We start from the raw sequence: 24,432 nt of genomic DNA on the forward strand, positions 1-24,432 counted from the left end.
ATTTATCCCCATAATGAAATTTTTCCCTCCAAAATTTTTTAATCACATCTTTACACCCACTTTCCATCACCCCTTGTGCTTTATACCTAAACATATTTCTACTTCCCCCCACCATGGCTGAATTCATTCAAGTTTAACAACATGGGTGCATGATCAAAACTGATAGTAGCCTTTGTATTAATGACCACTGCAGGATAAAGGACACACCATTCTGCATTAGCTACCACCCTATCCAACCAAGCTTGTATAAAATATTCCCCTTGTTGCCCATTATTCCAAGTAAATTTCTGCCCTCTAGCACCAAGATCGGATAAATCATAGAATGATAATGTTTCCCTAAAAGCTTCCATCTGTCCCCTAGCCCGTTCATTGCCCCCCTTTTTTTCAAACCGATCAGTGATCTCATTAAAATCTCCAATGCAGACCCATGGTCTAGGCTACAGTTCAGCTACATGAAGCAAGAGTGCCCACACTTCAAGTCTTTTATGAGATTTTGGATGCCCATAAAATCCCGTTAATTTCCAATAAACACTTTTCCTTTTCAAGGTTACTATAGCATTAATATGTCTACGACTATAATTTTGAATATCTAGTCCCACATCGTCCTTCCAAAACAAAGCTAGACCACAATTGTGTCCCACACAATCAACCACAAACATCTTTAGAAATCCAATATTTATTCGTATCTTCTCCATTTTTTGGTGTCGTAGTTTTGTTCCAATGAGGAAAACGAAATTGGGTCTCTTAACCTTACACAACCGGTAAAGCTCACAAATTTCCCTTGGGTTCCCAAGCCCTCAACAGTTCCAACTTAAGGTGATCATTGCAGTCAGCGGTGTTGTATAACAACATCCGTCATTCCCGAACCATTGAAAGTTTCCTCTCCCCCAATTTGCACAGCCATCTTCCCTCTCCGTCCCCTCTTCCCTCCTCTTTCCTCCCCCTCTGCATCCACTTTGCCATTATTCCGCCTTTTACGTGTTTCTACATGAAGTATCGAAGTTGTGGTTTCGGCTTTACTAACTCTCACCCTCTTTTTCCACTTAAGCACAGGTTGAGAGCATTTACTATAGTCCTGCATGGGACCTATTTTTGGACTTGTCCCATGACTACTCCACTGCATCCCCACCATCGAACGGCCCACTTATCCACTGTCACTACCAGTTTGTTGCATCATGTTACACGTGTTGCTGCTTATGCTCATATCTTTATCCTGCAAATCCCTCTCAATATCCATAACAAATACCCTCTGTAACTTTGATTCTTTTGCAATACCCCCACCACATAACTCCTTAATGAAAGAGTCACCCATGTGATCACAATCCATTTCCTTCATCGCCACAATAGAGCCAATTGTATTATTGTTCACGTGATCCTCTCCTAGAAATCCTCCCACATCACCTTGATTCACTCCCACGGTTTCGTCCCCCATCATGTCTCTTCCATTCGAAAAAAATAGAAGACATCCCTCGAGAATATTTGGCCCCTTTACTTTTCAACTCTTCACCTGATCGTTCATGGCTGCCAGTAGCACCCCTTAGGATTCTGATCATCCCTCCACTTTCCACCATAGCTGTTATTATAATACCTACCAAAATAAGATGAAAAACCCCTCCCTTCATACTCCCCCCGCCATTGTGATGATCACAGTCTCTTTCTCTCCTTTGAGCTGGAGAAACTGGTCTCAACCATGGCCCAAACTGAGGAACCTCTCACCTAACTTGTGGCCCCCTTCTGCTTTGACATCCTACTTTCCCATGCTTAATACAAGCACATTGAAAACAGTATCTAGGAAGGTGCTCATACTGAAACACAACCTTAACTGGCCTGCCTTGTACCCTCATCATTCTTCCCCGAGAGAGAGGATTCTTCAAATTGAGTTGTATTCTAACCCGTCGGTATTCACCCAAACCTACTCTCTCTTCATCTATATCTACATCCTTCACTATCCCCACATATGAGCCAATTTGATAGCTAATGCCCTTGCTCATAAAGGCAAGAGGCAGATTAATCATCCTCACCCAGAATACAACCTTCTCAAAATGGTTTTTTAAAGGCGGTGTTACCCTATCAAAATCCTCCACTGCAAATAAACTCCCTTCAGACACCCAAGGTCTCCCCTCCAATACTCGTATTTTATCCCATGAGTTTTCAAACTCAACCAAAAATAGATTATGCCCCAGAATTTTGAACGATAATGTTCCTATTTGTCTCCATCCCCTAATCAATTTAGATATAATTATCTCCTTGCTCACCATTCTATCAGACAACAATTTGCCCACCAAACATGATTGACCTCTATTCACAACCTCCACCAACGAATGGTATTGATCTCCATCTCCAAACCTTCCTCTTCTGAAAGAGAAAAATTTCCCCATATTTTGTAAGATCTTCCGCCATCTCCCTGTTTCCCTCTAGCAAAAGCACCAGCAATTCCTCTCCACAGTGTAGACAGACTTGAAGAAAAGTTTACTTTCTCCTCTAGGTTTTTGCTCTAGAGAGAAAAAATTATGTCTCATATTACTAGTTGAGAATGGATTACTTAATTACTAGTATACATACTTAAAAGTTATATAACTCATTTTTTGTAATATATTAATATATTTTGTATATATATACAATATATATGAATGAGCTAGCGAGTTGGGCTAATGAGTTGGGCCAATGAGTTAGGGGTATCGAATGAGTTGAGCTTTAAACGAGTCAAACTCGTGAGCCTTTATCAAGATTAATCGAGCGAGTCGAGCATGTATCATTTGATAATCAAGCGGGTTTTCACAGTAACGAGCGAGCTTGTATAGTGTCAAGCTTGAGTTCAAGTCGAGTTTAACCGAGCGGGTATCGAGCGGGTTGTTGAGTGTATTGGCTCATTTACAGCCTTATGCCCATCCGATTATTCTTTACCAAGTCACAACAAACAAATGTAAAAGAATAAGATAGATAGTTGTATGAATAATCAAATTACACATAAGTTGAAGGCATGAAAAAATCTCATTTTTCGTCAAAAGAATGCATTGGGAGTAAAAGCAAGTATTGGAAACTCCAAGTTTGAAACAATGGCCAAGGTAGACTGATTCAGTAACATTTTGCACATAAAAACACAACCACCAAGCATTCAAGATGGTATAGCGTTCATAATATAAATATACCAAATTATGATTTGGTATAAAACATAAAAATATAAATATTATTCTGAATGGAGTACTTGCTGCTGCATAATATAAATATACAGATACCCAGTGGCGGAGCCAGGAATTTAGGTCAGAGGGGTCGAGCATTTTTTCATATATAAAGTTGAACAGAAATTAATTAAAAATAATAAAAATTACAAATAACTAAATAATTTAGTAGACTTTAATTATTGTTTAAAACACATAAATGTAACTTACAATTTATTTTGTCATGCCTTGTCTTAATTTATTTAGTTGTCCTTGACGAGTCTTCATACTTTGAAATCGCTACATGATTTGTTCATTGTTGATAGTCTTAAATATATCCTTCTCAATGTATGTGACAAGACAATCATTCATCCACTGATCTCCCATTCTGTTACGTAAATGATTTTTAACAATATTCATTGCTGAAAAGGCTCTTTCAACAGTTGCTGTTGCAGCTGGCTGAATCAATGACAATGTCACCAATGAATAAACCAATGAATACACAATATCTTTTTTCATCTCTATCATCTTCTCAGCAAGCTACCCAATTCCTTTGAGTGTTGCAAATTCATCACTAGAACGCATGTCAATTATATATGTTTCAAGTTGATTGTCCAATGTAATAAGTTGAATTGTTGAAAATCATTCGGATAAAATCGAGCAAGATGAAGTAATTTCTCCTTGTTAAAGGCAGCAAACAAGTCATCTGGATTCAAGCACGCAACACAAAGTAGTAATTCAGAATTTGCCTCATTAAAGCGACTGTTAAGTTCTTGGAGTTGCATATTTATAATAGTATAATAAAGCTCCACACGGTAATAATGTGAATTTTTCTTGCTTTGACCTTTTCTTCGTGATCGAAGTTGGTATAGATCAATCCATATTGGGGATAACAATAGTATTTTTTGGCACAAAATACAGAAACTTCTTCAAATAAAGAGTTTCATCCATCTTCTCATATAATCTGTAAATGCTACTTTGAAACTTCAACCAACTTCATTGCATTCAGAATATCTTGATATTTTTGTTGTAATGCTTGAGATAACTCATTTGTAATCCCCAAAACACATTTCATCAAATGTAAATTGAAAGCAAATTCAAAAGTCTGGAGCAAATGAATTAGTATATTTGCTTCTGCTCTCTGTTCAGAATATAAACCATCTTCCACAATATCTTCAACTGCATCAATGATAGAAGAAAACATGAGAATAAGATTAATAATGGCACCACAATGAGAACTCCAATGCGTATCTCCGGGTCTCTTTAAATTTATTTCTTGATTCAAGCCACGACCAGTAGAAATTTTATTATTTCGTAGTGCTTCAACAACTTTAGCAGTTCGTTTTTTCAAGAAGTATGTCACGACGTTTACATGATGCTCCAACAACATTAAAAACACTATTAACCAAGCTAAAAAAAGCTGCAATTTGGATGTGATTTTTGGCAGCAGCCACTAAATTCAATTGAAGTTGATATGCAATGAATTATCGTTCAAAATAAGTGTTTTAAGTCCATTTAACTCACCTCGCGTATTGCTAGCTCCATCGTATCCTTGTCCTCACAATCTACTAATACTTAAATCATGCTTGCTAAGCATTGACTCAATTGTCATCTTTAATATTGAAGCTGTGGTATTGCTAACATATGTAATCCCTAAAAAATGTTCAATCACATGACCTCGCTTATCTACATAATGCAAAATCATTGCCAATTGTTCCTTAATAGATATATCATGAGATTCATCAACTAGGAAAGCAAATGACGAGTCTCCAAGATCTTTAAGAATAGCATCTATAGTTTTACTTGCTACAACATTTGCTATTTCTTTTTGAATGTCTAGTGCGGTCATTTGATGATTTTTAGGAGCATTTTCTAATATTACCTTGTCAATTTCTTCATTATGATTTGCAAGAAACTGCAACAATTCATGAAAGTTTCCCTAATTACTTGAGTCTTTAGATTTATCATGGCCACGAAATGCTAATCATTTTTGCTGTAAAAAGGGAATACAATCAACTGATGCATTCAAATGAGTTCTATATTCCATTATCTGCTGATCTGATTGCTTGTCAAAAAATGTAATGATGCTTTGTTTTTGGTTTAAGAAAGCTTCACATTTTCGTCGAGCTTGATTATGTGCACTATTGTGAGCCCCCTCATGACTCTGTAACTTCTCTTTCTTTTTCTAATTTTTAAACCCTTCAGTAACAAACAAGTTTCCTCCTGCTTGATTTCCAGTGTCTGGTTTGAAGAGATAACAATATAAGCAATACGCAGCATTTTCTGAAATGTTGTATTCTAACCAACCATCATATTCTTCGAACCATGCTAGATTAAAACGGCGCCATGTTTTTCCAAATTGTGTTTGTGGAAAATCATGGTTAAATGGTTGACAAGGTTTTTTTTGGTAGATACGCTCTTCGAATTTGATCTCTGTCACTAGGATGGTTATGAAAAAAAAAATTCTTAAGCAATGATCAACAGCCAAATTTGATAAATCTACCTCGACACGAGCTTGTTTAGAATTTGCTTGGAATTCAATAGATTCATTGTTGTTCTCCATACTTTCAGATAACTACAATTATATATTTCATATTATTAAAAAATATGTAATAAAAATATATATATTCAATTCAAAAGAGCAATTTAAATATAAAAGCTAATCAATGTAAAAGTTAAATTACATACCTCTTAGTCTCGAAAAAAAAAAAAAAAATTGTAATTGATTTGAATTGTTGAAAGCTTCAAAATTTCAAATAGAAAGAAATATTGTAGGAGAAATCACAAACTTCAACTTGTGGAACGGCTGCTTTGAAGAATGACAATTGCAATTTGCAAATTAGTGATTTAAATATATACCTAAATCCTATAAGGTTAAAAATGTAAAAGTCGGTACTACAGTCTACACTTTGCAGTGCATCACTTCAATTTTGACCTTTTTTTTTTATTTATTTTTTATTTTTTAATGAGAAAAAGCTTTGGTGAAAGCCTAAAAGGAGTGGTTGGCTGCTGGTGTTTAAAAAAAAAAAAAAAAAGTTAAAAAGCATCACGTCAATGGTCAATTGATTTGTCCTATTCTTCTTTTATGATTTATTTTTTAATTTTTAATGAGATAAAGCTTTGGTGAAAGGCTGAAAGCCTAAAACAAGTGGTATGTTGCCGCCTAGAGAGTACTTGAGTGCGTCACATCACTCAGAAAAAAAGAAATAAATTGTATCACAGTTTCACACGGTGGGAGAAAGAGGGTTTAAAATTTTGAAAGAAACGATGTGTTTTATTAAATCCAAAGAACACCATCTTCCTCTTCTCTAACCTAAAAAAGAAAACCAGAAACTCTTACAGTTGAAGAAAAAAAAAATCAGGCGAGCTAGATGTTGTCGGCCGTCGCTTGAGTTGATTGCCCCTTGTAAATGGATGAAGGTGGGCAACCATGAAATTTGAAAATTTTTCTACAAGGTTAAGGGAGATTTTTAGGGGTTGAGGGGGTCATATGACCTGTCTCAATCCCCCTTCCCTCCGCGGGCTCCGCCCCTACAGATATTAGTTTATTTAAATATAAATATACAAAACTAATTAGTCACTTAGAAAAAAAAAAAAAAAAACAACAAATTCTAATTAGTCACTTGAGTTATTCCAATCACTTTTAATTGACAGAAAGCATTACAGACTTCAATCTCTATCTTGGACCTGAACAGTTTGCTTTGCAATTTTCAAGCAAGAAACGAATTAAAATTTAGGAATTTTCATATATTAATAGAAAAAGCCAAAACCCAATCAAATTTTCAAGCAACAATAAGCTCTCCAACTTTGGGCCTTGGAGCAATTAGGTCAAGCCAGATATAAACTAATTTTTATGTCATACTGATTTCAAGTAGGCAAGCCAACAACCTGTTTGAAATATTCATTTAAAATGTTACACATAAACCCATCACTTGAACCCATGGGTTAGAGGCCCAACATTCCAAAAAAGCCCAATACATCCGAATGGGCCCTATGAATGCGACCCACCATGAAATAGCAAATACAACATCGTTTGTTACACTCTCGGTCGACCGAGGATCAATTAGACTACCACAACGAATCTCCCACACCTAACATCCAAGTGCATCCATCACAGTTAGGATACGACTTGGCTGTATGGACAACTCACACATGGCAGGATCATCGGAACGGTTACAATCTACTTATGAAGGACTTTTAACAGTTATGTGCCATCCTCAAAATTTGATCAATGTAGGTAACGGAATCTTACCGATCATAATGACAGGAGACACAAATATTAACTCTACCTTATGCCCAAATCCCGGATCCTCCTCCCGGTCATCATAGCCACCTCCGCATAATCAACTATAAAGACCTCACTTCAGAGGTACACAAGAACAACTCTAAGCTCTATACTAAGTCCACACAAACACTGACTTAAGCATCGGAGGAGGAACTACCTACCACCCCCGGCATGTCCTCTTAATGTGTGCTCTAGTTTTTGTAGGTTTGACAGGTAGCTCCAAAGAAGAAAGGATTGGCTTGGATTCCCCAAATCCTGGACTAAGCCGTCCTTACAAAAATAATATCCACAGTAATGGTGAACACAAGGTCAAGAAGCCGAGCCCGCACTGAAGAACCACCAATCCAAGCCAATCAAAGGCCACCATTGGCGCATCAGAACGCCAGCGACAAGGAGCGCATTGCTTCTCTCGAAGCGCAAATGGCACTTATAATCTAGCAGAACGAAGAACTGGGCCGCCGATTTCCCTCTCCATCTCAAATCAATCAGGTTGAACTTTCAGATGGGCAAGGAAATCACAGTCATCGCCTGCACAACCACACCCATCGAGACGAAAACTCCCGTAACACATCAGAACCTCAGCCAATCACGGCTTCACGACGTGAAGTAGACAAAGCCTTGGCGGAACTTAAGACAAAGCTTGAGGCTATGGAGAAGAAGGAGAAGTACAAGACTGTAGTGGTGAGCAAGCTCTTCGCCGGCACGGAGACGCCTTTCACCAAATAGGTGATTGATCACCCGCTCCCCAATAAATTTAAGACACCTTAGATCCCGAGCTACAGTGGAGTCGGAGATTCGACTGAGCACCTGGAGAATTACCAGATGCAATTGATGTTGTATGCCATACCCGACGAAATTGCGTGCAAAGCTTTCCCAACTACAATCTCCGGAAACGCTAGAGAGTGGTTCCGAAGCCTGGCAACCATTTCTATGGGTACCTTCGAAGATTTGGCTCGAATATTCCTCACTCACTTCCTGGGTTCCAGAGAAAGAAAAAAGCCTTTTGGGTATCTCCTGACACTCCACCATCGAGAGGGGGAGAGTTTCACAAAGTTTATGATTCGGTTCAACACCAATAAATTGAAGGGAGAGGATCCCACCGATGGTGTAATCTTCTCCGCCATCTACAATGGTATCTCAACCAAGGAGCCAGTAGCAAGGAAAATTGCGAGAAGACAACTGAACAACCTCCAAGAGCTGTTAGATAAGGTGGAGGAATTTATTAACGAGGAAGAAACCTTAAGAGCAACGAGGTCAGCTCGGAAGACTCCCAAGAAATTGGAAGAGAAGAAGATGAGGGATCATTCGGGGCTCGACACTCCGAAACCCTTCAAGAAGAAGTTCAACAATTACAATTTCACCCTGCTCAACGCCAACATTTCCGAGGTCTTGATGGAAATCAAAAAAGATTCAAGATATCGAAGACCTCCCAGGGCTCCACAAAATCAAAACTCAGATCACTATTATGAGTTCCACGAGGTCAATGGGCATTACACAAAAGGCTGCATTGCTTTGCGGCATCTCACTGAAAATTTTATCAAAAATGGTAAACTCGTTCGATTCTTGGGAGAGCAAAGAAGAGTAGCCCCTTCTCGACAAAACTACATCCGAGAAGTAAATTACCACCCCTCCCGAGATCAATGGCGGCTAGAGCATTATCGAAGCAGAAGTTTCGACTGCAGAAATCAAAATGGGTATCCTTGGGAGGAGAGAGCAAGACAGGAAGAGCCTAGAAGAAGGCCTGCCTGCCTGACCCGTGAGCCTTAGAACCAAGCAAACATTCCAGAAATCCACACCATAGTTGGCAGATTCGCCGGGGGAGGTGAGTCAAGAAGGGTGAGGAAGACTTATGCCTGACAAGTAGAAAGCTTTCATGAAGTCTACATTATAAGACGACCAATGAAGCAATCCCGGAGGAGTGAGATAGTGATTGGATTCTCGGATGCAAACTAAGTGGGTATATTGTACCCACACACAGATGCCCTGGTTGTCACCCTAACAGTGGCAAACCATAATGTCCATCGCATCTTGGTGGATAATGGGAGCTCGGCAAACATCTTATATTGGTCTGCATTTAGGAAGCTGAATCTGGGGCAGGAGAAAATTATCCCAACCAGCTGTCCCTTAATGGGATTCACAGGGGAACAAGTGCAACTAGTCAGATCAATTGAACTACTGATCACGGCTGGATCATACCCAAGGCAGGTGAAGGTCATGATATATTTTCTATTGGTCAACCAACCATCAGCATATAATGGTATCATCGAGAGAATGGCTCTCAATGAACTAAGGGCCATCACATCAACTCTACATCTCAAGATGAAGTTCTCGACGGATCATAGAGTTAGAGAAGTAAGGGGCGATCAGCGAGCTGCCCGACAATGTTACAACATCTCTATGAAAGAGTGTCCTAAGACCTTGGCCCATGGGAGCAAATGTAAGAAGGATAGATAGCAATTAAATGGCGGCGAACCGGTCGAAGATCTTGAGGAATTCTCGGTCGGCAAGCCTGACAGGGTTGTCAAAATTGGGTCCCAGCTAGACCCGATTGTAAAAGAAAAGCTCGCATCTTTTCTCTAGGAGAATTGTGACGTATTCGCCTGGAGTCTTGAGGACATGCCGAGCATAGCACCATTGGTCATGGTGCACAAGTTGATGCCAATCCTAGTTTCAAGCCAGTACAGGAGAAGTGGAGAGGGCACTCAGCTGAGAAAAGCAAGGGCGCTGCCGAAGAAGTCAAAAAGTTACGCGAGGCCAGATTCATTAAAGAGATCCAATACACCACCTAGTTGGCAAACGTGGTGCTAGTAAAAAAGTCGAACGGGAAGTGGAGAATGTGTGTCAACTTCATCGATATCAATAAGGCATGTCCCAAAGACAACTACCCTTTTCCATGGATAGACCTACTTGTCGATTCAACTTTGGGGCATGAGTTATTGAGCTTCATGGATGCATTCTCGGGGTACAACCAGATATCCATGCACGAGTCCGACCAAGAAAAAATGGCCTTCATGATGGACACAGATCTGTATTGTTACCAGGTCATGCCATTCGGACTGAAAAACCCAGGAGCTACATATCAGCGGCTAGTCAATAAGATGTTTTGGCAGCAGATTGGGCGAAATATGGAAGTATATGTAGATGATATCCTGGTCAAAAGCATACGAGCGGCTAGCCACATCGCAGACCTAGCCGAGATGTTTGACATGCTAAGGCACTCCGGGATGAAGCTCAATCCTTCCAAATGCACATTCGAAGTAGCCTTGGGTAAATTCCTTGGGTTCATTGTCTCTCGTAGAGGAATTGTATCTAACCCTAAAACGATCAAGGCGATCCTGGACAAGCAAACACCTCAAAGCACAAAGCAGCTTCTACAATTGACAGGGAGGATAGCAGCGCTAAATCGGTTTGTCTCTCACTTAACCGATAAATGCCTTCCCCTTTTCTAAATTCTAAAGAAGGCATTCTCTTGGAGTCTAGAATGTGACCAAGTTTTCCAGGAGTTGAAGGAATATTTAGTCAGCCTGCCACTACTGAGCCAACAGGTGGAAGGGGAAGCCTTATACCTGTACTTGGCGGTGTCCTCATCAGCCATAAGCTCAGCCTTAATCTAGGAAGAACAAGAAGTGTAAAAGCCCATCTACTTCGTTAGCAAAGCCCTGCACGGCTCCGAGGAATGATACCCTCGGATTGAAAAGCTAGCTTTCGCCTTGGTCACGTCCACCTGAAGATTAAGACCATATTTTCAAGCGCATACCATCAAGGTGTTAACTGAATATCCCTTGAGGAAAATCTTGCAAAAGCTAAACTTATCAGAAAGGCTGGTGTTGTGCAAATATCTACCTAAATTAATAGGCAAATAATTGTACGTTTTACCCGCAAGTGCACAAGGTCAACATAGTAGTATATGATGCAATTACGGGATCATTCCCACGAGGATTGCTAAATTTTTCTTAAAAATATCTTCCTTGAGTAAAACGAAACAAAGATTGGTTTTGATTTGATAATAATAAAATGGTAGGGCTTTGATATCCACCACTAATTATATTTAGATAATATATCAATATACTAGTGCTTTGATCATGTTATGCATATGTAATGTTTGTCAACCTAAGGGCATGGGTGTATACTCTAACTCTTTTCTTTCTTAAAGGATTTAGCATGGTGTATACTAAGTTATGAAAGCATGATTCTGTGGAAATTGACAAACACATGAGGCATAAGGCATGGGTGTATACTCCCGGTTTCCTATGTTGATTAACCAAGAACCCGGTGTCGATTTCTTTTGTCACTTTTATTAAACCCAGGACTCGGTCATCCATATTGGTTTAACTAACTAGTCCATACCACATGCATATGTTGATCAAGCAAACACATATGAGGAATTCATGAAAGCAGAAATTAATCAAGTTAAATATCACAACATGATCATCACAAACGTGCCAATATTGAATATTAACTAAACATAACTAGGGCTTTAATCTAGCCATACTAAGTAAATTAGTTACACATGAGTTTGATGTTAAACATCTTCATAAAATAAAAAGAAAGGAAAAGAATAAACCCGAAATTTGAATTTGAAGAGCTCCAATTCTTCTCCTTGGAAATTGTCTGTCTATTCTAGAGGTTTAAGGGTCTATTTATAAGCCTTAGAAATACTCTAGAAATCCTAAAAATCGTATGGCTTGAGCCCTAGTTCGTATAAAGCTACAAAACCCTAGAAATTACAATTTGCATATCAAGGCTGGCGGCTGACTTGGCCATCACGCACGGGTGCTCTTGATTGCAACCTGTGTGCGATCAATCACAGGACTGCGATCGATCCTCTTGTGCTGGGCGCACTCGATTGCAGGTGCCTTGTGCTTGTGTTCTTCGCCTGTAGTGCGCTTGATCGCAGCTCCCCTGCGATCGATCGCACTACCAGAGCCTCCAATATTCTTCAAAATCCCTCTTTAAGTCTGAAACTTCTAAGATTTCTTCCTTTTCTTCAAAGGACCTACAAAATAAGGAAAACACATAAAAGAACTAAAATGGCATAAATTCACCAAAACTAAAGGAATAAAACATGTAAGTTAAGGGCTAAAATATGAATATTTTGACACTTAACACTCAAAACTTACATATTGCTAGTTCCTTAGCAATACAAACTAAAAACTAAATGGAAAAAACATAAAACAAAAAGATACATCCATCTTTCGTGGGATGTACGACTGCATTTAGCATATGCAACAAGCCTTTTAAACCCCTAGGAATTCCCTAGAGGACGAGTGAAGTCTCGCGAGGGTTTTTCAGAAATGTTGCCCACAAACATCATGCACTGTTCATGTTATCCCAAAAATTAAAGTATCACTTCAAGATTATGATTTTCATTCATTAGCAAGCTTAAAAAGATGAAATCCATCTTCACAATGAATTGGAATCTCAAACTTCAATTACTTCCAAAGGACATGCTAAAACATCACAAGTTTGAAAACAGTGTAAAGTGAACTAGCACAAAATTATGAAGCTTCCAAGTATTTCCAATGTGCAATGTCTCCATATCTCAAGGTTCATTGAATTCCCTATTAAAATGAATAGCAATGTCATATTTCTTTTTTTTTTTTCTTTTTTTTTTTTCGTCAGGTTGTGCAATGTTTGGTTCCTTTAAGCTTTCTAATTGACTCATGTAACGAGTGTTAAGTCAATGACTCCCAAACCAGATGGTTTTAGAACATTAGGTGTAAAGACACCCCTAGGACTTACTAGCTCGAGTCAAAAAGGCTACAAAACCAAACTAACCAAGACTTTAACCAAATCAAAAGTCTTCACCTTTTGACCTAAACTCTCAAAGCTTTTGAGGCAAGAGGTCCAGTTACTCACATATATAGATGCCAAAGTATCCATCTAATAAATCATCCAGTTTCACCCTAGACATAAAAACACACACATCAGATTTTCATATCATACTCCACAAATTATGTGCTGATGTGCTTGTGTGATTAGATCAAAAATGTGATTTCTCAACTATCCTAAGCAAGTGACCAACTTAATAAATTCTATCATCAGATCATGTGTTCACAATTTTAAGATCACCAATGAAATCAAACCACAATTCTTTTAGATTAACCAAAATTTTAAGGCAAACATGAACATGCATAAATTTTTTTATTATTATTATTTTCAACAACAAACAAACAAAACAAATAACATGAAACTGAGACAAAGTGTGTGTAGAGTGTTCCTATACCCCCAAACTTAAATGACACATTGTCCCCAATGTGTCAAAAACAAGGAAAGAATTTACCTAGGATATGGACAGCATGGTCTGGAAAGCATGGCTCATAGCACACCCCCAAACTTGAATCGAAGCACACTTGTCCCTACAAAATAAGAAAACAAGAAAACAAGTAAAAGGAAACAAAACTAAAGATAAATAATATAAAAAAAAAAAAAAAACAAAAACAAAAACAAAAAAAAAAAGAATAAGTGAAACACACAAAAATAAAATAACAAGATAAACTATGGGGTGCCTCCCATGAGCGCTAAGTTTAACGTCTTCAGCCAGACGGTGGGCCCCTTCTCAACGCTATCCCGAAGAAGATGCTCTAGATGGTGGTGGTAAACGACTGAGAATGGACCGCATTAGTTCTTCTAAGGCAGCTAGTCTTTGGTCCATCAAGACTTTTCCTCTCTAGCCTCTCGTCTTTGATCAGCCAACTCTCTCCGAAGGCTGGCCACTTCTTCACTGATGGAGCGATACTATGCTGCATGAAGAATGACTGGGGCCTCCTCCTCTGTTGCTTTCGGCTTAGCTACAGGTTCATTTTCTGCCATCGGCTCTGCCTCAAACTCTTCCTCTTCAGCTGTTGGTGCTTAAGGTACTCTAGGCATGTGGGAGCAGCTTTGGTTCCATTGGCGAATACCAAACTATAGGGTAGTGGTGACTGGCTCATCAGTTGCGGTGCTCTTTATGCCCTTTTTCCGGAGGATGTAAGTGATTAAGTAAGGAAAGGGCAACCCCCATGAGTGGGTGCACTCAGCTCCCCCGACATGCACTCCATTCCAAAATTTGTGAATTTGGTTCCAAATAATATAAGGAATGGAACACCAGGCACCTTTATGAAAGGCGTAGAGTATTTGGAGAAATTGGTCTCGCCTTTGAGTCTTGTGCCCTAGGGGAAAGGCATTGCGGTGCAAAATAGAGTCCACAAACCAGAATTGGGGAGGTAGCTTGGACTTGCTTTCGGCATTATGGTGTGTGTCACCATATTGCCCTTGACACATGTCTTCAATGATCTCCGCCACGTAAAATCTAGGAGGTTGCTCTGCAAGCTACGCTTCTTCTGGAGGGTGCTCATCATTGCACTAGAGAGCAGCTGCAATGTCAACCCTTGTTACTTTAACGGCTCGATCATGAACTGTGGAAGATAGAGCAGCCAGCCTATTGCAATCATGAGACAGGTTGGAATAGAACTTAGTCACCAATTTCTTGTGTGCGGTGGAGGTGAGCGGCTTGAATAGCTTCTTTAGCCCCCGACGCTTGAACTCTACGACCGCCCATTGAGTTGCCTCAAGGTGTTGGAAATCTTCTCAGATGGTAAAAGTTGTTTCAAACAGCAGCTTCCGCTCCTTAAAAGCGGGTGGGGGAGAAGTGGCTTGGGCATCAGAACCCCGGGAGGATGAAGCTCGAGTTTTTGGCATGATGAGCTTGGTTCGGGAATTCTGTCGAACACTTGGTGTGCAATGGGACGACCACGGTTTCAAAAGCACAGCAACGACTGCCCAAACCCCTGCAAAATAAGGTAAATCCAACAACAGGAGCAAATGTGGGTGGAAAAGCACCCACAATTTGCAAAAATTTGAAAAAAAAATGGAGAGTGGGTATAAGGGGAGTTGGGGTGTTGATGGGTGATGGGGTGTGAGTGTGGTGTGGTGAAGGTGGTGGCCGCAAGGGACTACGAAGTCGTGCAAGTGTAGATGCAGTGCGGTGGTGGTGGTTGAAGACCGGTGGGGGTGCGATGAGAGTAGGGGTGCTCGATGGAGTTTAGTTGTAGGTGCTGGGGGTGTACGGCGCAGGGGAGAAATGTTGGAGGGGTGGGGGAAAAGTGACCACAAGTAGGTCACGTGATCTGCTGCCCGAGTGTGCTCGATCGCATGCATGGTGCGCTCAATCGCACGCATGCAGTGGTGTGCGTGTGTGGGTAATGTGCGCTTGAGCGCACGCAATGTGCGCTCGATCGCACTGGCAGAAAGCAATTTATCCAAAAGTTTGAGAATTGCACTCGATTGCATGCAGGTTATGGTCAATTGCAGTGATAGAATGAATTTTTTTTTTTGAATATAAAAATACAAAATGTACACAAAAGATAAGTAAGAACACTTAAAATATTATAGAAAATTATGTAAAGTAAAGAAATTGACACAATAGAAAGGAAATTAAGATATAAAGAAGTGTACCGCCTTCAGTGGCCTCAGTACCACTGTTCAGGGTAGATGCGCTTGAGCTCCAGGAATGCTCAAACACTTCTACTAGTAGCTTCAGTGCAACTAGTTTGGGGAGAGGCACTTGAACTCCACTGACTGTGGCTCAAGTACATTTGGTGGTGTAGGGACATGACTTACTTTAGAAGTATAGGTCAACAATTTCTGTCCCAAATAGAACTCCTTCTTGACACGCTTCTTATGATGATAATCCTTGGGTCTTTTCTTGTGGAGCTTGCTGTCATCATTTACTTCATACCTCAATTCGTCCAGTTCATGCAGCTGCAGCTTCCTCTTAGCACTTGGATATGGTGGAAAGGTTTCAAGTGAGTGCTCTGCTTCAATGATGTCCTCAGTAACATCTTCAAATTCTAGCTAAACACCTTATGAAACTATGGGTGAGGGTAACTTCCAATGGATCTTTATGTTGGTCCTGCAAAATTGGCTCACTAACACCTTGGCTCATACAAACATCAAAACACTCTAATTCATCTTGAGGTAATTTCAATGCATCGAATATTTTGAACTTTATTGTCTCACAATTCATCTTCATTCTCACAATACCCTTTTTCACACCTATTGTAGTATCAGCAGTTTTCATAAAGGATCTTCCTAAGATAATAGGTAAAGGTGATGGCATAGGAGATTCTTTCACATCCAATACAATAAAATCAGTAGGTAAAATAAATGTACGTACCTTTACCAAAACATCCTTAAGTATACCTCTTGGTCGTTTGATGCTTCTGTCTACCAATTGCAAGGTGATAGAGGTTGGTTGAAGCTCCCCTAAATCCAGCTTGTCATATACAGTGTAAGGCAGCAAATTGACCCCTGCTCCCAGATCCAGCAATGCATGCTAAAAAAAATGGTCTCCTATCCTGCAAGGAATGGTAAAACTACCCGGTCTGTTAGCTTTGGTGGTAATTTTCTTAACAAAACTGCATTTACCTCCTCTGTTAAGGCCACTGTCTCATGCTTCTAAAACTTCCTTTTATTAGTGCAACAATCCTTTAAAAATTTTGCATATGAAGGATTCTGTTTAATCACATCTAATAAAGGAATGTTAATCTCCATTTCCTCAAGGTTTCAAAGATATCAATGAGTTGTTTTCCTTTCTTTGGCTTGACTAACCTTTGAGGGAAGGGTGGTGCATTCACCTTCTCCATTTTACTTACCTTGGATGTTGAGGCTTCATCTGGAGATGCTTGAGGTGTACCTTCAGTTCCTATGACCTTGCCATTTCTGAGGATTGTGACTGCTTTCAATTTTCATTGTTTAGGATGAAAATTCACCCTGCTTTCTTTCACTCAGCTCCTTTGCCAACTGCCCCATTTGTAGTTCTAGTCTTTGGATAGCTTGCTCGGTCCTCTGAATTGGCTGCTCATGCGTGGCATTGGTTTGTTGTTGTGCAATCACAAATTGATGTACAATACTCTCCAGGTCATTCTTCTTTGGCTCTTGAACTGGTTGGACTACTTGTTGGGGACTCCTTTGCTGCCCTTGAGGGTTTAGAGCATTCCGATTGTTACTTCATGAGAAATTGGGGTGGTTGCACCACCCTGGATTATAGGTGTTGGAGTATGGATTGTTCTTGAGGGGGAAATTGTTTTGTCTGATAAGTGCCAACTATTGCATATTTGGACCCCTTTATTTACATTAGTTAATCCTTTAGCTATGCCGTTATTTAATATTTTATGTTAGTTTTGTGTTTTTAGTATTTTGTAGGTCATTGAAGAAAAACTGCAGCTTTAAAGTGAAAAATGCAAAGTTTGGAAGAAAGAATACTTTGAGAAGACCTAGATTGTGTGGTTAAGTCTAACCAAATCCAAGAAAAGGTTAAATCAGATTAAAGTTCAGATTGGATAAGATTTCGGATCGGATTCAAATTCAGATTATGCACATTTCTTAGTATTTTGACCATAACTCTCCGCTCAAATATCGGATTGAAGTGATTCAAATGGCATTGGAAAGCTAGCTCAAAATAATACAATTTGTTGTGAAATAGGATTTTCGTAATTCAGACGGTTTCTATGCCAAAATCGCCCCACAATTAAAGGACACAAATCTGGACGAATCCTATTCCGATTTCAGACTTCTATTTTGACTGGGAGACAGACTTCCGAATTATCTAGGTTTACTTGGGCTTCTAGGACTTCCCTAAGCCTATAAATAGACTTCTTTGCATTCAAGAAAAAAGGACACAATCCCAGAGAGCAAAATTCTTTTGTTTAGTTTTTCTTTAGGTTTAGGTTGAGTTTTAGGTTTAGATTTTATTTTTATGTGGAGCTAAATTCCCAACTAAGGTTGGGGATGAAGCCTCACCGATGAAGAACATCAATACTTTTATGTAAGTTTTTATTATTATGATTTTATTGGGTTTTATATTTCAATTGTTTTACTTCTAATCAATTGTATGGAGTGATTCTTGGATATCTCTTGTGATTCAAGGATACATGTGATGATTTGAGATAATTTCATATGATTGATGCTTGGCTTTTAACTCATAAAAATTGGATATCCCTTGTGATTTGTTCTACGGATACATCTGGTGTTTCAATTGAATTTGGATTCCTTTTGTGATTTGGTCAATGAATGGATACATGGGATGGTTTTGATTAATTCTTTGAAGCATAGTAAAACATATCTATGATTTAATTTGTGAGAACTTCGGATTAATATTGATGAACATAAAGTATGTTGTTATGATTTGGTGAGTGTGAATTCCCAAACCGTAGTACCTTTATCCTTAGATTTACTTATTTTATTTAGTTTATGTTTATTCTTTAATTTTCAAAACTCAAAAAAGCAAAACCCTTTTGGAACTAGATTAGAAGTTAATTAGTTAAGATATAAATTGCTCTTTCAAAAATACAATTCTCTGTGGGATCGACCTCGCACTTACAATCCATTAAACTATAATTGATTCGTGCACTTGCGAGTTAAATAAATTTGCACAACATTGTCCCACATAATTTGCCTCTTCATGATCTGCTAATGGAGATAAAAGACACGTCTCAGTAGTGTGATCAAATTGACAACATATAGCACATACCTGGATTGGTGTGTCATGTTGAATAGGTGAGATGTTTTGAGCAGTCATGGCTTTGACAATCATATCTAGTTTTCTTTCCACAACAACCATCTGATTTGGAGATCCACCATTTAAGTTCACTTCATACATGCCCTTATTTTTTACTCCTCGGCTTCCTCTAGAGCAGAATTGTTGGGAATGCTCACTTAGTGTTTCGAAGAGCTCCATGGCTTCCTCACTGCTTTTTTCCATAAGTGCTCCTCCACAAGCTGAATCAACCATCCCTTTGTTAGTATCATCTAAACCTTCATAAAAAATTTGTACCTGATCATCTTAAGGGATGTTGTGATGTGGGCACTTTAGAAGCAATGCATTGAAGTGGTCCCATGCCTCAAAGAAAAGATCTCCATCTTTCTATTGGAACATTTGGAGTTCCCTTTTAAGCTGTCTTGTCTTTTGAGCTAGGAAAAACTTCTTCAGGAACTTGGTGGCTAATTCCTCCCAAGTATGGATGGAATCTGCAGGCAAAGAATTATACCACAATTTAGCATTATCTTTCAAAGAGAAAGGAAAGAGGGCTAACCTGAGTCTTTATGGAGTTAGGCCTTGTATGTGCTGAAGCTTGCATAAATCAAGAACTCCTTATGATACAAGTTAGGATCCTCAGTAGCTGTGCCCCTGAAGTGAGTCAATGCATTGAGTATCTGAGGAGAAATATAATAATTTTCTTCTACCTCCGGTTGATAGGCTATGCATGATGGTTGATTGAGGTTTGTTGGGATGAAAGCCTGTTTCATCGGTCTACGCACCGGTGGTAGATTTGCCTCTAGTGGTCTTGGCACTATTGGTGGGTTCTCTTGCAAATCTTCCATTGTTTCCTCAACTTCTTCCTCTTCTGCTTTGTCTCTAGGCCTTTGTCGAATTGTCCGCTCAATTTCGGGATTGAGTGGAAGGATGGTTCATTCTTGAGATCGACGACCTTGCATAAATTGAATTGCCTCTGCAGTCAAAGCAGCTTTAGTGCTGCTTGTCCGGATGCTCCCTGGAACTGCACTCGATCGCAGTACCAGAATGCTAGCCCGCAAAACTGAAACAAAACAAAAAGCAGAGAAATTATGAAAAACGGAAAATATTTTTTATTTTTGACAAAAATAAAATTAAAAATTAAAATAACACAACTAAAGGAAAATAATTCTAAACAAAATTTGCCGCAATCCCCGTCAACGGCGCCAAAAAACTTGTTGTGCAAATATCTACCTAAATTAATAGGCAAATAATTGTATGTTTTACCCGTAAGTGCACAAGGTCAACATAGTAGTATATGATGCAAGTACGGGATCATTCCCACGAGGATTGCTAAATTTTGCTTAAAAATATATTCCTTGAGTAAAACAAAACAAAGATTGGTTTTGATTTGATAATAATAAAAAGGTAGGGCTTTGATATCCACCACTACTTATATTTAGATAATATATCAATATGCCAGTGTTTTGATCATGTTACACATATCTAATGTTTGTCAACCTAAGGGCATGGGTGTATATTCTAACTCTTTTCTTTTTTAAAGAATTTAGCATGGTGTATACTAAGTTGTTCTTTAAGAAAGCATGATTCTGTAGAAATAGACAAACACATGAGGCCTAGGGCATGGGTGTATACTCCCGGTTCCCCATGTTGATTAACCTAAGAACCCGGTGTGGATTTCTTTTGTTACTTTTATTAAACCCAGGACTTGGTCAACCAAATTGGTTTAACTAACTAGCTCATACCACATGCATATGTTGATCAGGCACACACATATGAAGAATTCATGAAAGCAGGAATTAATCAAGTTAAATATCACAAGATGATCATCACAAAGGCGCCAATATTGAATATTAACTAAACATAACTAGGCCTTCAATCTAGCCCTACTAAGTAAATTAGTTATACATGAGTTTGATGTTAAACATCTTCATAAAATAAAAAGAAAGAAAAAGCATAAACCCGAAACTTGAACTTGAAGAGCTCCAATTCTTCTCCTTGGAAATTGTCTGTCTATTCTAAAGGTTTAATGGTCTACTTATAAGCCTAAGAAATACTCTAGAAACCCTAAAAATCGTAGGGTTTGAGCCCTAGTTCGCACAAAGCTACAAAACCCTAGAAATTACAATTTCCATATCAAGGCTAGCGGCTAACTTGGTCATCACTTACGGGTGCGCTCGATCGCAGGTGCCTTGCGCTCGTGGTCTTCACCTGTAGTGCGCTCGATCGCAGCTCCCCTTGCGATCGATCGCACTGCCAGAGCCTCCAATATTCTTCAAAATTGCTCTTTAAGTCCGAAACTTCTAATATTGCTTAATTTTCTTCCAAGGACCTACAAAAACAAGGAAAACACATAAAAGAACTAAAATTTCATAAATTAACCAAAACTAAAGAATAACACATGTAAGTTAAGGGCTCAAATATGAATATTTTGACACTTAACAACTGGTCAATTGGGCTATAGAACTCAGGGAATTTGACATAGAATTCCACCCGAGAACATCTCTAAAAGGGCAAGCAATAACTGATTTTTTGGTGAAATTCTATGATGCTCTAGAAGAGGAAGAAATAAATCTGGGGGAAGCATGGGTGGCGTTTATAGATGGATCCTCAACTCGAAAGTACCGCGAGGCCGGAGTTGTACTCAAAGGACCTAGCGGTGAAGAATGCGAAGCAGCAGTGTAGTTGAAATTCACCACCACCAATAATGAAGCTGAGTATGAGGCCATGATTGCCAGAATGAACAAGACAAGGGAAATGGAAGTGAAAAACCTAGAGGTCAGAAGTGACTCCCAAGTGGTGGTCAGGCACGTTTGGCAAAGGTAAAGGAGATCATGAAGTTCTTCGACAGAATAACTTGTATGAAAGTGCCGAGAGAAGAAAACCCGCAGGCAAATGCCTTAGCTTGTATGGGCTCAACTACCAAGGAAGAAATCATGGCGGTTGACCGCCCAATTCAAAAGTTAATCGAGCCCTCGATTATCCAAGCGGATCAAGTGGTGTGCATTGAAGAGAAGGGGCAATGTCCAGAACGAGGCCATAATATACTGCAATTTCTCAAGGAGGGCAAGCTACCATCCGGTAACAAGTTGGCTTGGAAAATTCGCATCCAAGCTGCACGCTACACGTTGGTCGACAGGATCCTATACCGGAGGGGTTACACCCTCCCTCTACTCAAGGGCCTATCAAGGATGATGCTACATACGTACTCAAAGAAATTCATGAAGGAGTATGCGGCAGCCACTCGGGAGGAAGAATGCTAGCTCACAAAGCTGTCCGAGCGGGGTATTATTGGCCAGGAATGAACCGAGATTCCCAAGAAATGATCAAACACTTCAACAAATGTTAGTGGTTTGACAGAATATTGGCCAATCCACCTAAAGAATTAAGCCCGGTTTCGGCTTCGTGCCCTTTTGAGCAATGGGGGGTCGACTTAGTAGGCCCGCTTCCAATAGGAAAGGGAGGATGTCAATTCGTTGTGGTCGCCATTGACTACTTTACTAAATGGGTAGAAGCTGAGGCATTGGCCACCATAACCATTGGAAACATAAGAAATTTCCTTTGGAAAGTAGTTGTTTGTCGATACAATATTCCGCACGCTTTTGTGACCGACAATGGCAAACAATTTGATTGCGAACCTTTCCGAAATTGGTGTGCCAAGCTTCATATCATAAATTACTTCTCATCTCCTGGACACCCTCAGGCCAACGGTTAGGTAGAGGCGACAAACAAAACTCTGATGAAAACTCTAAAGAAGAAGCTTGAGGACAAGAAATGAGCATGGGTAGAAATCCTTCTAGAATTGCTATGGTCAAACAGAACAACCATCCGAACGCCGACGGGAGAAACCCCTTTCTCTCTGGCATTAGGATCTGAGGCAGTCATCCCAGTAGAAGTAGGTTCAATCAACTTTCGAGTGAAGCACTACAACCCTGATATGAACGAAGAGGGAATGAAGTAAAGCTTGGATTTGCTCCAAGAAAAGAGGGAAAATGCTCAAACAATGATGGCAGCTTATCAACAAGGAACGGCCAAATATTTCAATAAAAAAGTCAAGCCGAGACAATTCAAGACTGGGGACTGGGTCCTCCGAAAGGTTAGCGTTGCCATGCGGGACCCAACGGCAAGAAAACTCGGACCAACATGGGAAGGACCGTACAAAGTCATTCGAAGTCACTGGCAATGAGCCTATTACCTATAGGATGTGGAAGGAAAGCCACTGCCGAGACCCTGGAATGACGATCATCTGCAAAAATACTATTAGTAATTTTTCCATTTTATTTTATTTCTTGTAATTCTTGAATATTTCAATACAAAGTCTATTCACGATGACTTACTTGAGTGTCAGAGAACCCTTGGTCAAAACGACCATCGGGCTTGGTGACAAATTCCCTGTCTTGCAGTAGTTTCGAAAACAAGGGAGTAAACCCTTAGCAAAAAAAATCCCTCGTCTCGGAAACAAGGGAGCAAACCTTTAGCAAAAAAAATCCCTCCTCTCAGAAACAAGGGAGCAAACCCCTAGCAAAAAAAATCCCTCATCTCGGAAACAAGGGAGTAAATCCATAGCCAAAAAAATCCCTCGTCTCAGAACAAGGGAGTAAACCCTTTGCAAAAAAAATTCCCTCGTTTCGGAAACAAGGGAGTAAACCCTTAGCAGAAAAAATCCCTTATCTTGGAAACAAAGGAGTAAACCCTTAGAAAAAAAAAAATCTCTCGTCTTGGAAACGAGTAAACCCGTAGCAAAAAAAATTCCTCGTCTTGGAAACAATGGAGTAAACCCTTAGCAAAAAAAATCCTTTGTCTTGGAAACAACGGAGTAAACCCTTAACAAAAAAAATCTCATTTCCTCGGAAGAGAAGGAGTAAGCGAAACTCCTCAAACACCTGGACACAACTAGGCAACCCGAGGCAACTCTACGTCAAGCACAATAAAATGAACAAACAACTCCAGCAAAGATCGAGACAGAAAAGCAGCATGTAACACATCAACAGAATCCAAGGTAAACATTTCATTGAAGACTTTTTCATTACAAAAAGATTCAATTACAACAGTCATAACAGATCAAGTCCAAGCCATTACACGAAAAATCAAGCTACAACAGACTTAGCCAAAGACATTCGGTTGCTATCACTGCATACAAACCCAACTACATCAAAAGCATCACATCCAAACTCGACCTGGTACTCTACATCTGGAAAGACGTTGTACAAAGAATCGCATTTGGGTCAACACTCGGGAATATGATGAACAAGAAATTTAAGGCCTTTGACAGGCCATTGCCGTTTATATCGAAGGCTACTCTCGATGACCTTCACTTGAGGACCATTTTTCTCAAAAGCCCTGAACTTCCAGAACTGGTATTTTCTACGAAGTCTCCGGCACTTCTCCTCCTCCTTCAGAAACAACCAAGTGGCAGAATAAAAATTGGAGGCTTTCTTTCGTCTGTTCTCATGAATACTAACGAGATAAGCCTC

The 24,432-nt window shown here is 39.6% G+C and overlaps 1 protein-coding gene and 1 non-coding gene across 2 annotated transcripts; both read left to right on the forward strand.

The window, feature by feature from the left end:
* The first annotated feature begins 8,265 nt into the window (after positions 1-8,265).
* LOC132165069 (uncharacterized) lies at positions 8,266-9,897 on the forward strand. Its single transcript, XM_059575574.1, has 2 exons — positions 8,266-9,199; positions 9,422-9,897. Exons 1-2 carry the CDS (start codon positions 8,266-8,268, stop codon positions 9,895-9,897), a joined length of 1,410 nt encoding a protein of 469 aa, XP_059431557.1.
* A 9,377-nt stretch (positions 9,898-19,274) lies between these two features.
* On the forward strand, positions 19,275-19,381 carry LOC132166832 (small nucleolar RNA R71). The gene has a single exon (XR_009438633.1). It is a non-coding gene; the product is annotated as a small nucleolar RNA R71 (small nucleolar RNA).
* The last annotated feature ends 5,051 nt before the right edge of the window (positions 19,382-24,432 follow it).

The sequence above is a fragment of the Corylus avellana genome, chromosome ca11 (assembly GCF_901000735.1).
Source record: "Corylus avellana chromosome ca11, CavTom2PMs-1.0".
Lineage (NCBI taxonomy): Eukaryota > Viridiplantae > Streptophyta > Magnoliopsida > Fagales > Betulaceae > Corylus > Corylus avellana.